Source organism: Triturus cristatus, chromosome 9 (assembly GCF_964204655.1).
Source record: "Triturus cristatus chromosome 9, aTriCri1.1, whole genome shotgun sequence".
NCBI lineage: Eukaryota > Metazoa > Chordata > Amphibia > Caudata > Salamandridae > Triturus > Triturus cristatus.
In genome coordinates, this window is record NC_140592.1 from 1,057,643,751 (window position 1) to 1,057,658,818 (window position 15,068).

General features: G+C 39.9%; 1 protein-coding gene across 6 annotated transcripts in view; it reads left to right on the forward strand.

Annotated features, from left to right (window-relative positions):
• The window catches only part of MIA2 (MIA SH3 domain ER export factor 2), a 635,554-nt gene that overhangs the window by 475,251 nt on the left and 145,235 nt on the right, over positions 1–15,068 (forward strand). For all 6 annotated transcript variants that reach the window (XM_085626929.1, XM_085626930.1, XM_085626931.1 and 3 more), the window contains exon 17: positions 11,684–11,774. In XM_085626929.1, the coding sequence (XP_085483055.1) occupies positions 11,684–11,774 (91 nt within the window). The remainder of the gene's footprint in view (positions 1–11,683; positions 11,775–15,068) is intronic.

A 15,068-nucleotide genomic window follows, 5' to 3' on the forward strand; every position in this document is an offset into this window, starting at 1 on the left:
CAAAACAGCATAGAGACGCCTAAAACATTTACTTTTAACTACCTAAAGAAATATTCTTCATCTTTCTTTAGCCTTCACATCACAGATACTTGTGATGGTAAATAATTATCCCTCACATGGGCTCCATCTGACCCGCCTGAAAACTTCCATTCTGTACAATACATTTCATCTGGGCACTGGAACCAAATGCTCTTTCTAACCCACCACATCCCTCTTTTGAGCTCTCGCAGTTTGAAAGGTTTAGGCCCTCTTATGTACTTTCCATTATTGGGAGATATGTGATCCCATTGATTCGCATGTACTGTTTCCTTGTATATGACATTGGCTTTTCCTCCCCACGCCTCTTCTTTGGTCTGTCTCCCACCAGTGCAAATGCAAGTGTTCTGGAGGCTGTTACTGTGTTTTTTTTTTTGGTCATTTTCATGTGTTAAGCTTCAGATATTTTCAGTCCCCTGTCCAAGTGCTGTGACAGGGAGTGATGCGTTCGTTAATTCAGCTGGCCAGAATTTAATTTTAAATGATTTTCTGTTCAGTAGCTTAATCCTTAGAACTGCAGTCTGTTTGCCCATAAGCCTGGATACTTTTGACGGGATTGTTTGCACATGCCAAATTCTGTTATTGTGTAGCAGTACCTACCCTTCTCTGAAGCACTACTCTTGATGTTTTTCAGAATTTTTACTGTGCATGAATATGTTGATTGCTGCTCTTATCTGGCTGTAGGATTGACCTATGAGCTTAACATATATTATGACAGCTATAATTACTCCTGATTGATCCTTTATTGGAATAATCAAAGGTAGTTCTATAGTAGACTGTAGTAGAAATTGAAGGTAGTTGCAAAGTAAGTTTGATGTTTGATAGAGTACTAAGCACAGCAGAATACACAAAGTAAACAAAATACTTGACTGGAACAAGACCGTGGAAATTATATTGTGAGAATTGCAAAAGTGGAATGGAGCAATGAGAAGTATCCAGGCAGGTGGAAAGGAGAGTAGAACACAATCGAGAGATGCATGGTGAGGACAAAAAATAACAGAAATGGTCAAGAAAAATAGCAGGGCTACATGCAAAAGGAGATGCAACCAGTGGAAACTTCTGAACAGAGGAACCAGTTTTAAAGCTTCTAACTGAAGCAGGAGCGCTTCTTTTATAGTGATCCATGTTCCTGCACATGCGTGCTAGATGTAGTTTAGTCCGTGTCAGTCATGAACCGTAATGTTTAAGTCTGAGATCCTGCTTCAAATTGGAACATTTCTTCCATGTGTGCACGCTCTATACTCCCTCTGGCTCGCTGAGAAAGATAACATTCTCCATAGTTGGCCTTATGAAACTCCAGATCGGGATGCTATGCAGGACAAGCCCCAAAAAACTGCTGCATCTTCTGTTATTGCAAAATCCTTTCTGCACGATAGAAGACCACCTGATTCAAGTACTTCTATGGATGTGTTCCCTTGGGCAGATACAATTTGCAATGCAATTGTCAACGCACATCACACATAACCGCTTTTAACCTTGATATTCTGGTATGGTTTTCAATGACACTGAATAGAGCTCATAGGGCAAAATCCAAATGTTGTCTTAAGGTCTTCTTTCTAAATATTTCAGGTTTTTTTAAATGTCTTAAATCTCTTTCTTAGAAAGAATACTACATAAATTGGACGTTACAATAGTTTTGGGTGCATCTATTTTTTTAAGAACCCTTTTCACATGGGTAGTCGTAGTCATATGTCATAGTCGTAGTCATAGTCATAGATGAGATAATGTACCTCACCTGTAGGTGGGACAAGTGTGCTAGGTGTAAGTGTAAACAGATCTTATCTTTATGTCAGTGATTAGTCTTAATAAGAGTATGGTATAAATATGGTCTATGTCCACATAAATTGTATCTACATTTCATATGTTCTTATTGTTTTTTTTTTCTTCAGTGACTTTAGATATTTTGCCTAGTCTGGTCTCCCTAGTGCCGGTGCCTTGCAATAAGAGATCTTTAAACACCGTCATTGTGTTCTTGCTGGATTTAGTGCATGAAACCAGTCCAGATGTTAATTAATGTTTACTCAATAGAACTTTATTCAGTTTAAAAAAATCATCCAAGCATTCAGACTTTTTTGTACTAGATTATTAGATTTTACATTGGTACCCAACAGCTTTGGAAATCTAATTTGGTATAAATAAATAGATTCTAGCAAAACCAAATACAGATGAAATACACACATTTAATAAAAAGATACTGAGTTTAAAACTCCTCAAAACTACAATCACTGGCTAATTAGAAATATCTAAAAACTTCATACATAAAAAGATCCAGTAGTAGGAAAGATTAACACTGAAGGTGAATGTGGTACTAACCCCAGATTTAATGCTATTGGGGGTAAGCAGCTCAGGTTTAGATGGTACCCAACCATACTTCATGTTTCTGGCGATGGCAGTTGTTAAAATCTGTATTGCCACAGCCTGGCTAGATCTGGGTGGTCCCAACCTTCCTGCAATGGCTAGCCCGGCTCCTTTTCACTTTTAATCTTGAGAAAGGAATCTATGAAAGAAAAGACCGAAAGGCCCCAAAATTGGGGAAAACAATATGGGCTCCAATTTATCGGTGGAAGGTGGAGGTTGGGCACCCCTGAAATAATAATGAATTGGAATTTTGAATATGAAATTAATGCTACTATTAACGTCTAGGTTTTCTTTTACCCCAATGTCTTATTTATCTCCAAGAAATCTGTCTAAATAATCATCTGTAAAAGTAATTTTGATTTGAAAATGCTGTGTATGTAAGTAAGGCTGCTGCTACATGTATACGTTTTCACCCATATATTTATTTTATCACTTTGAAATCTCTCTGAATAATTATTTGTATATGAATGCATTTGTGCCCCGCCTCCCAAAAATACAGTATTTAAAACACAAGAATAGAATTGCATATTCTCTCATATTGATTATCATAAAAAGAATACCCAACAGATAAACTCTGTAAATAAGTAAGACCAAGTCATAATTTATTACAAAAAGCATACATATTGCTGTACTTTTAAGACCTAATCTTCAGTCGTTTAATCCAAGCATTCAGCAAAAAATTACTTACTGCAAAGATAATTGGGCCAAAGGTATCTGTTTTCAGAATTCTATGTGCAATCAAACAGCGTGTAATTTTCTTTTTTTAAAATGTGTTTTTTATTTGCATTTTCATCATAAAACAAATAGCGTGTAATTTTCAAGTTTAAACAAATCGGGTGTATCCAGCACTTGTGAGGATGATAATACGCAGTGCAGAAAAAGGGACATTTTCTTCTGTTTCTAACACTAGGCCACATGCTGGACACTTATCTGAAGCTTGCTCTCTAACCCAATCCTCAAAGGCCCTTAGTGGCAAGCAGCCCAAATGAAATCTTAAGTACAAACTGTTTGCTAATGGCAGGGAAACCATATAAAAAATTGTTCAAATTTGGATCTGGAATCAAAACTCAGAAATTAACTGGTTAAACATCCTGCCTTTGTACTAAAGGTATATTGGTCGTGCACATATTCCCAGTATTTAGTTTGTACAATAGGTAGCACTGCCGTACTTATTCCCTCGGGTGATAAACCAAGTTGCCATATGCTTCAATCAGGAAATCTTTTTTCTGCTATAACCAGTACATCAATGGCTTAAGAGAGGCAACACCGGCAATTCTTTAAATGCCTATATCATAAAACAAGGGGACTAGTGGCGACCGAAACAAGAGACCTTACAAAATTATTATGCCCTACTTCCAATTTATTAATGTTAGCACACCCCCCATCTCAGCTCCAGAAAGCTCGGCACCTCAGTATTCAGCATGATAAACCTCCAGAGTTGGGCTTCTTAGACGCAGCAGGGTGTGTTTAAAACAACACATTTCAGCTTTTGATCTTTTAACTATAAACAGGTGGCTTTTGCTAAGTTGTGGCTCCCAATTTAACTTATCCAACGTCCTATAACCCAAAATAGTCAAAACTGTGAACCTGCTCAATGGGCTTTCTGTCAACTTTAACTGTAACATCATAAATTATGTCTTTGCTGTGTTGGGTTCCAGTCCCCTACATTCACAAAATAATTTATCTAATAGTTTCTGGAGCCGGCAGGAGTCTTGGATATCAATAAGAAATCATCGGCAAACAGATTTTGTATTTTCCTCTCATTCTGTCATGACAAATCATTCCTACAATCAGCAAGATCATTTACCTCCCTATTTTGATAAAGGGTAAATAATGTTGGTGCCAAAACGCCACGCTGTATGGGTATTCTTTCAGTTAGCTCTCCGTATTTCCCTTAGCGGACCTGAGCGTAATTAGCTTCATGCATCATGGTTATCAAGGTTACCAAGTTAATAGGGGCTCCCATGCTTAAAAGTACATTCCATAAGCTTTCTCGAGGAGTAAGATAAAAAGCTGATCTTAAGTCGACAAAAGCAAAATACAGATTCTGGTTGTTTAACAATACATGTTTTCAGTTTAATAATGTGAACCTAAAAACTTGATCACAAATACTTGTTTCGGCACAGAAGCTACCTGAAGATGTGAAAGAATACAGTTTGTATCCTTCCAGGCCTGCAATTTGTCCAGCACTTGTCTTGAATTTTGTTTCTCCAAATTGTCGATTAAGCTTATGGGCCTGTAATTCATTGGGCTGTATCATCACATTTCTTGTACTATGCCGTTATCCCTGCACCTCTCCAAGAATCAGAAATTTATCCACGTGCTGCTACTGCGTTTGATGTAAGATTAATATGCGGTGTCTAGATTAGTGGATCTGACTTAAACAGGTTACCAAGAATATGATCAGGGCCAGAAGCTTTTGCTGATTTTAATCAGTTGATGGCCATGCATGTATCTTCAAGGCTGAAAGTTAGTTCAACATCAGTAGATGTATCATGGGGAAGAGGGTTTAATACTATTGACTGAGGTGTAATAGCAATAGTATCATTTTCATTTATCAACCCACTTCTTGGCTGAATATGGTAGCAAGGGGTACTAATTCTATCTAAACTTCGGTGCAAAACAAAGTGCCAGAAGGAGCAGCTATCAGCTAGTTCTGCTGGTTTTTCTCAGCCCATTCGTTTTTAGCTTTGACAAGTATATCTAAGCTAAGCTGCTGAAATGTCCAAGCGGCTACACTCTCTAATATCCCTCTTCAAATCACTTCTTGCCAACTTACACTCTGCATTATACCATCTATGCCCCGTACGGAAAGCGGGAGCCTTTTGGGTTGCCTCCTTACGAAATACCTGGCGTAACATTTAAAAAAAATCCCCATGAATAACCAGTAATGATGCAGGGGAAAGAGTGGCATTTTCATACTTATTAAAAAATTGCAAGGACAAATGATAAATCCTAGAGTGCAATCTGCATTCTGTTAAAATCAGTCAAGTGATTCTTCTGCAATTATTTGTTAGAAGGGGCTCCTGAGCAAAGTATAGTAAGGAGACAAACCTCTCTTGAGAGAGTCACCAGCCAGAGATGAGAGCAATGGGTTGTGGTCGCTGTCTGATCGAAAAACAATTCCCATGCCACTACGTAGTGATCAGAGTCTTATGTCTAGCACGGTATAATTGATAACACTACTACTAGTTCCCCTTTTGAAGGTAGGCTGTCTGTCTGGATCATAACTAGTCTGGCCATTACAGACCCATAAACTTCTCCCAAACACTAGGGAAGCCAGCTAAAGGGCAGCATTAGAAGAAAACATGTTGTGCTTTACCAGACAAATAGGGGATACCCTAGAGCTCATCTTCCTCCTCTATCAAGACATTAATTGACGGAGATGGCTCAAATGAAACATTGAAATCCCTGCGACCACAATTTTAGCCTGTTGCTGATAAACACCTACTAGATCATCTAACATAGCTAAAACTAATGAGTCAATACCGAAGAGACCCATCTTGCATAAACATTAAGTACAATCAATTTTAAACTGGGAGGAAACTTGAGCTAGAGCCCCATTATGTCAGGGAAATCCATTTTTAACTGCTTGTGAGTACAGGCAGTCTAATTTTTTACTACAATTATTAAACCCCTGAGCGCTATCCGAGCTTTTTCCAGAGGGCTGGGTTCAACACTATATGTAGAGTAACCATTTACATACATTTTATCCACTGCCCATGTCTCCTGAAAAGCACACATGCCATTTTTACCAATAAACATAATCCAATCAGGGTTGGAAAGTTTAGAGGAAGGTTACATGACATCAGAGTCAAACTATCATATGCACGAGGATCTGTTTCGTTTTCAGGATCGTCAGATCCTGGCAAGGGTTGGGAAGTAGAGTGCAAAATAGGGGAGGTCACTTTTTCATGGATGTGGAATTCCTATAGCCCGACGACCAGGACATATTGTTTGGGGTCAAGGGCAACAAGTTTTCATGTGTATTTTGTCCTTGGGACAAGTAGGCCCAACCCCCTACAACACAAACCCTTTGGCTGCCAGTTTACAATACCACATTATGGATCAGGGAAGGGCATTTTCTACAGTTAAGGTAATGTGTGTGTTCATGCTGTTCAAACTTGTATTTATGCTTCATTAATGCAAAGCTTTTAATATTATGGTGTGCACTAAAAGTAAATGTTGTAAGCTCGGCCTGCACTACTGACAGTGGTTCCAGTATAAATGTGTACACACATTTTCAAAATTTAGTAATATGAGGCTATGTATAATGCTCCCAGAATGCTGCGATTTTATGCAAATATTTGCAGAAGCTTGAAAGCAAGAGTGATGATTCTTTGCTTTCAAAATAAAATGTTCACAAAAAAATGCAAGTAGGAATTTTTTTTTTGGTTAAACTACTGTAAGATTTTAGATACCATATCTTTGCAGCATCATTTAGTAACATGTTGACGTATACTTGTATTTCCCAAAAATATTCATAATGGAAAATCAGTGTAACCAGTTTAAATACGATTATGGGAAACAAAAATAAACAAGTACTGGCAAAGCCAGTAGGTCTGAAATTGGTGGTCAGCCTTTTGGTTTTGTCAGTGTGTGACTTGTTTCGGCATGGTTTTTGTAAAACCTTATCGGTGTGAGAGCTGCTGGGCCCTCACACTTCTAACAAGCAGTGGCAAAAGCAAAAATTGTTTTTGGTCTCAAAAAGCCCCCACTGCCATAGCAGTTCCAGGCACTGAACAAAACTACTTTGTGTGCCAATATATTCCTTGTAAAAGAGCAGAATACTGTCACTCACAGTGAAGCCGGGAGGGTTGGAGGGGGGGAGAGAGGAGAGGGGAGGAGAGAGAGAATTTCATTATACACAAAAGGTCATGGTTAACGCCAGGCCTAATTAGAGGCCCAATTATTAAAGAAATTCACAAAAGTGCATTCATGGTATAGATCCCTGCATTAAGTGCATATATACAGTTACACAAGAATTTACAGAAGTAGCCCTGTGCATGGTAGATTTGCTCATGTGAAAGTCTGAATGTTTCAGGTTCACTTTTCCTCCAACCACTTTTTGCCCAACCCTGGAAAAAGTTTTATGTCTGCCACTGTCAGGAGTAAATGTCCAACCTTTTCCAGTATAGGAAAAGATCAGAAAAGAGTTGGTGAAAACCCTTTAAACATGCAAGTTAGTAGGTTTGCACAGACTCAAAAGGGCATTCCAACCCTTGAACTATTGCTTACCACTACCTTCAGCCCCAGTATGTAGACCTGCATAAACGTAGCAACCTAAGCGAATTGCTAGTATTCAAACCCTACTATGGTACTAGCCCTGGCATAATTAGAGAGGCTATATCTGAACTCTTTTGTAATGAGATTGCTGCCGTAATTTGTCGCTGCATTATATGGCACAAAAGGGACACGTGGATTTTGTTACAGGACAAGTAGATTTATGAAGTGACCTGCCCCATGGACAAGTAGATATTTGATTAAATTCCACACCCCTGCTTTTTGTTCTATTTCTCAGGCCTGTGCCTTCAACAGAGTACCAGAAATGCTAAGAATACTCATTGGCTCACCATACAACAGCCTTTGAGCCGGGCTATATTCGTCATCAAGTTAGAGGGTGTCATACTCCCCCCCCCCCCCCCCAACAAACAGTGAAAGTAACCCCATTTCACACCAGATCCTTTAACCTCCCCCTCAAAGCTCAGACTGTGCAGGGAGATTTCTTTAGCACTCAGTCAATCAACCATTTCCAATGCGTCATAGCTATTTGAGACTGGTATGGTGGAATTCCTGAATCATTGTTGATCACTATAAAGTGGCATCTTTGGCAAGGGATGGTAGCAGCCCTGTTGGCATTAGACCTACAAAATATCCTGGGGGCAAGAGAATGATATTTGAGTGCCCATCTGTCCACTGTACATCATCAAACAGCAATTTCTGCACCATATTAGTGTCCCTGAAATTAATGATGATACAATCCCCTGGATGATGCTGTCTGTTCTTCCCAATCCATCCCACTCTGCATGAGAAAAGAATCTTGTGTGCTAATGAGAGTGAGAAATTCCTATTTTTCACAAGCCAATCCAAACATTTGTTCCTCAGGTGTTTCAGTCTGGCCTCCTTGCAGTTCGGGAGCACCAGACATAATTACCACATATGGGCAGGACTCTGGTAGTAAATCGATGACTGTTAACTTCTGAAAAGTATCTTATACTATAGTTCCGGTGCGCGCATTACTACTTCCCTTCCATTGCATTTAAGCCTCTCCCTGGTTCTCAACAGTCAGCCGACTAGAAGATGCTTGGTTCATTTTAATTGATGGTAAAGAAGCGGTGGGAGCAGGTCCCTTGCAAATGCACCTCCTGTTGGGAATTGTGATGGACTTGTTAGAGTTGCATGGGGAATCATCTTCACAAGTTCCATGACCCTGTGATATTGAGTTTTAAGTAGCCTTTTGGGCTTGTTCTAAAATTTCAAGGTGTGCCAAGATTGGTGTCAATTCTGCATTCTTAATGGCTTTAACCTTATCAGCTATCTCAATTGCCTGTTGCACAACCAACTTGGTTGTAAATGAAATCCATTACAAATAGGACTGCTGCTGGCAGTTAACGGCTGGCCAGGAGCAGGGGTATCAGGTGAAGAAGCAGCCTGCGTTAATTGCTTTGATTGTTTACTACGAACGACCCTTTTCCGATTTTTCATGGTCAATACGGCAGGCCTATGGGTTAGGCGTACTGTTTAAAGCACCAGTTACTGTAGCTGTGGTCCCAGTTTCCAGACTTGGTTCCACTTCCTCAATGTTGGTATCATCTGCTAGTTCAGATGAACAAGAATAATTTAGCAACGGCCCCCCTGCTCAACACCTCCTTTTCGCCAGATCAATTTCTATAGCCACAGCCCCAATTGACCTTTTGCAGCATTAGGTCAATCCATGTGGGTTTGAGTTTGAAGGTAGGGGTAACCAGATGAGGCACAGCGGTGCATTTCCTCTTCCCCATGACTCCTCAGCTGTTAGCAAAAGATTGCCGTTAGAGGGTCGGCCAGATGAGCCTCAGATGTTTTAGGCTCAGGGAGCTGTGGGGCTTGCAGTCTCAAGCGGCTGCGGTCACTCTGCAGCAGCTATCCCCGTAAAGCAACAGTGTCCAGAGTCTCCTTACTACGGTCAGGAGGACAGAACGGCAACAGGAAGAATCTTATCCCCAATCAAGAGGACAAACGCAGACCCGCACAGCCAGACTGTAGCGCACCAGAAGTAGCGCCAGCCAGAAGATCCTCAGGTGTATCCAGGCCAGGGAGTTGGGGAGCTTGCAGCCCCCAGCAGCCTCGGGCACTCCCGAAGTGGCTATCCCCGTGGAGCAACAGTGTCCAGAGTATCCTTACTATCGTCGGGAGGACAGCAGGGCAACAGGAAGAATCTTGCCCCAATCAAGAGGACAAATGCAGTTCATTAATCTACTTGTACTCATTTGCTACTGCTGGCATGATATTTTCCGCTGCTAGTATACATTTTAATTCACGGTGTAGTCTTTGATTGGTTTCAGGCCTTTTCATTGTTGGTCGACTCTTAAGCCATCAGAAATCAGCTTATCTTTTATTTATTTTAGTTTAGATTAAACAGCTTCATTGTAAACATTATCAAGATGGATCTGAAGTCCCTTCTTCCATGTCTGAAAGGTAAAACTGAATTGGCCAGTGATATGTTTCTCTTGTTGAAACTAGTGCTCATGGAATGTTAAGACTAATGTCCATTTAGTTGGGTGAATCTTGGGCCAAGCATTGATCCTTCAAGCAGTTGAGGTACTAGCTGGTGCGTACAGAAAGTCTGCCATGCTGGCATGCGTGGTGGACCTAATGCCACCTACATTGTTACAAAATATAGTATGCTCGCTTTCCAGATAAGGGTACTTCTTCTGTAGTAGCATAAGTAATGCTTCTCCATGCGCTGTGACTTTTCTTCCACCGTTTGGGGGATGTTTCAAAGATTTGTTTTACATGGAAGCTCTGGACAGAAAGGATGTCATTTCCAGTGGTGTCTGCTCTGCAGTGTTTTGCCACATTCTGACTGAGGCATGAAAACAAAGATGACCGGAGATATGGTTATCTGCTTATTTGCTCTATGTTTTGATAAACATTGTACTAAATTATATTGTATTTGTAGAATCACCTTTAAAGTAGCAATTAGTTTAAAATGAGTTTATAAATTGTTTAATGTTTCAGGAAAATAATAAGTAACTTTTAAAATCTGGAAAGAATCCTATGGGCTGTAGATCATAAGAAAAAGTAATGATAGAAGATGGACTCATCTTTTGTATCCTGATTTCAACCCGTACCATTGCCAGGGAAAAAGCCAGTTTGAAGGTAAAAAAGGACTTAGTGACCGAAGGACCCTAAGCTTCTCTAGGACTTCCAGGCAGAATGACAGTTGCTGATCTTGGGGGGGTAAAACAGGTTTTTAGCAGTATTCAGTCTGTGAGAGCTATTTTGCAGAACTTACATGGGTGTGAGGAGAAGAACACTGAAGGCATCGGGGTTGTTCATGGAGTTACAAGCACTTTACAGTCTAGTATCCTCTCTACTCCTTAATCTGTGGTCTTACATGCCTTCTGTAAACTGTAGTTAACATTTTACTGAGAACGCATTTTATGTCATCATATTATGAACTTACTAAAAATGAAGGTAAAAGCCTATGCCACTACTAATAACAACACAGTATAGAATTATCTGAAAAGGTGATTGCATTGAGATCTATCTTTCAAATAACTCTAACAAACATTTCTTATATTTTAATATTTTTAAACTGAAATGTTAAACTGCTCCAAGATGCCGAAAACGCTGTGTCGTATTTTAATGTAAATTAAGTTATGATAAAACTGGTTCTTTGGTTTTGGGGGAAGCTAATGCAGGTGATGTGCTTTTGCACTTAAGCTGATCACATGTAAATTGATAAAGGCGTTTAATGTAATTATCTGGGAATTGTTTCAGAATAGAGTGAAATCCATCTTGCAATTGCTGTGCCAAATAATTTCAATAGTGTGAGTTATGCCTATGGTCTAGTGCGAGTTATAGTAATCCTAATAACTCTAACTTTAGGTTTGCACTATATTCTTAATAAATTATTTTTTCTGGGCCAAAATTTCACATCCAACCTGTTCCGGTTTAATCTGTTGGTGATAGGTGAGGCTAGAGTATAGCCATTAGAATTTCAAAATAAGAAAGCTAAATTATTTTAAGGGTTTGGAGATGTACAAATGTCTAGTGATATTACTAATAAATCATATTTTACCAGCTAAATGCGTCTTTGAAAACCTTGGAAGAAGAAAGAAATCATCTGTATGTCAAACTCTCTGATGAAGTGAAATCTAAAGAAGAACTTGCAGGTATGACAATTGGTTTACATGTAAATGCAAGAATTATTTAACAGATATCTTTGGTGCTCTTGTCTTTTTATACATTTCATTTATATTTATAGATGTATAGTGGGAGAGAAATGCAAAGGAAGGATGGCAGTTAACTCAAAAAAGATAGGATGCAAGAAATTGTATGGTGGTAGCACAGCAATCAAGAGGAAGAAAGGCTTGGCAATTAAAGTAATCTTGGTTGTGGTAGTTTGGACGTGAGGAGTGCAATATTTGGAATGGTTGGTCTGGGTTGAAAAATTGATCGAATAAGTAGAGTTTCGCTAGCTATTGAAACAGTAGTTGTTGGGCAATGGTTCTGATATGGCCTGTGTCCAAGTGCCAGATGCAGGGAGTGCTACTGCATGGAACAACTATTTTTATTACCAAGGCTTGCCTTTTTCTCCACCAACGTACCCAGGCCAGCAGGACGAAAGAATCAAAAACAAATTCCTAAAACACATGTTTTTGTTTAGTCCCATCAATGACATAAAACAGAGTACACTGATATAAGCCCAAAGCCCCAGAAAAGATCCCACAGAACATCGTTCAGAGTCTCAAGGACTTTCCAAATACTCAGGACAGCAAGGTAGGAGGTAGAAAGAAAAAACAGGGGAATGTAACATCTGCAGGGCATGACTCACACTCTGGTAGCTATAACCCTGGTGAATCATCCATGACCACAGTGATGGTGGGTAGAAGCACCTTGTATACTACTTTTACTTGTCTCTCAAGTGTAAAACTATGCACACTCAGCCTCTTCTATTGCAATGCTAGTACTTAGTGTGGGAATCTTCACTTTTCACTTCTTTTAGGATTACCCTGTAGTCTAGTGGATTTCACCCAATTCCTTCAAATTCCTACTGACCCCACGGTCTCCCAATGATGTCCTCACTCCTCTAATCATTCTTTTCTCGTTCCTTACCGTGGTTTTTCTTCCTTTTCCTTTTTCATAGCACCAGTGGGTGCTGCACCCTCTAAAGCTATTCTCTCTGATCACCCTGTTTCTAGCCTTCCTTTCTTTTTATCCAGAGATCTTGCCCCTTGATCTTCCACCCAACCCCAATAAAACCAGACCTTGGCCCACATTATGCAATGTGCTCCAAGGGCACAAATGGGATGTGCAACCTGCAATCGTGGGGCACATTGGTATTACAGAAAGGGCCGCATCCGCATGTGCGGCCCCTTCTAATATACAGATAGCACCAATTCACGTTTATTGCCAGCACTATCCTAAATGGACTCATCTAATTGAGGGAAACACTTCTCCTCTGCACCCTGCCATATACAGGACTTTGGCACCGAGAGAAAAAGGCCATCCGGAGGCGCGCTGACTGACTGAGACTGAGTGATGAAGAGGGTCCAGTTGACACCCCAAGGCCTTACTCTTCAGGGAGATCACTGCCACCCATGAAAATGTAGGCCGGGAGACACCTGCACTGTGAAAGATGGACCAGATGCTTCAATGACCTCATCTGTCTTTTACTAATGCACTGCCCCCAGGGCAACTCACATTCTTAGCTGCCCAGGGGGGAGGACATTGTCAGTAATAGGGCACGCTATTCCTGTTTGCATACCTAGTTAAAGGTGTGCCGCAGTGCAAACAGGGGCAGTGCGCCCTTACTGTAATACACCCCAGATTGCTCAATTCCTCACCGTTACCATTTTGACACTTAACTCCTGGTATGTGTCTGGTCAGTCCATGAACTAAAGCACCGGCTGGCTATTATGCATCATCTCCCTTGTCTTGTACTCACCCTGCTGTTTTTCCTACTGAATATTTTCAGTTGTTTGAAAAGACCAAGCTGCTGGCCGATCTGTGTAAGTGTGACTGTTGCTGATGTGTGTGTAATGTATGGTGTGTGAGGGATGCTGGCAGACCATTGGTATGCATTAATGAGCCATTCTTGGAATGGGCAATCGGTGGATAGAATGACCTGCCCCTTGCTTGTGCCAATTCCCTCAACAGCATAACATGTGACAGTTGCCTATTTGTTGGGAGAGATTTTCCATAAATCATTTGTGAGTTATGTAAATTCTGTTTTACGATTTAACTTTTGAGTCAACAGCAAGGATTTAATTGGAGGGAGGTATGGAGCAATGTGAACAGAGTTCACGGTGAAACTTCCAGAATAGAATTTTAACAGACTAAACGAATAGTCAAACAAATTGTCCCTTCATTAATGTACTCTACTATGTGTACAGACATTCAAATTCATTTTATTTGAATGTCGGAGACAATCATAAAATGTAAACATAAAAGATTCTTCAAACATACATGACAATAATTTGCATCAATATATAGATACATTAACTAAAGGAAATACTTTTACGGTAAAACACAACTGCCTTAAGAAAACTGCTTACTCTAAAACAGACATCACTACTTGCCAATGATTGTAGGAACCTAAGGGAGACAGGAACGTCTTAAGGATTTTGGTGCCCCTGGGCCAAATGTAATTTGTTGGCCACTGTTCGGAACAGCTTTAATTGTATGATCCAGTTTCAGCTCTTTAATGCCCTCTTTGGTCAGGTCACTGACCTTGCACAGGCACACTCGTCCAAATTCTAAATGTCTTTACATCTAATATTCAGGGATAGTGACCTGTGTTTTCAATATTGTTACACAGCAGCAGCTCACTCATATTACTGCAAATAATCTGTGACACCCTTCCATTTCTCATATGTAATGTCCTGTTTTGATATAAAAAAAACTATTTGTATGGATGTTGCATAAACACTATTTGTCTGCAAAATTTCTGTAATAGATTCTCACACATCAGCCACATTAAAAATAAATTAAAGGGAAACGCTATTTAAAACAGTCTCTGTTTAAGAATGTTTCAAAGGCATCAGGGCAAGACTCTCTGCAGAACAGAGCTAGCTCTGTCAGGGGCCTTCTGAAAGTCTGGGGGCCTGGGCCGGAGCCCACTTTACTCATGCCTTAAAACGTCTTTTAAGGGTGACTCTACATTGTTTAAAATTGTAGGATTTAAAAGAGGTAATAGATAAAGTTTCCTAAAAGATTTATATAATGTGCAAAATATCATAAAGTGTAATTGAGTGGAAACATTATCACAGACACATTTCTCATCAGTTAAACTGCCATAATGAGCCAGTGGAAAACACAAGATATGACACATAATACTTGCCCTGCGTTTTAACAGTAGAGCTCTTTCCCAGTTATTGGTCACATATGTTAAATATGGCTCTAGACAAGCTTGCACAATTCTAGACATTCCCGTTCCATATAACATTTGTCTAGAAACAATCGTT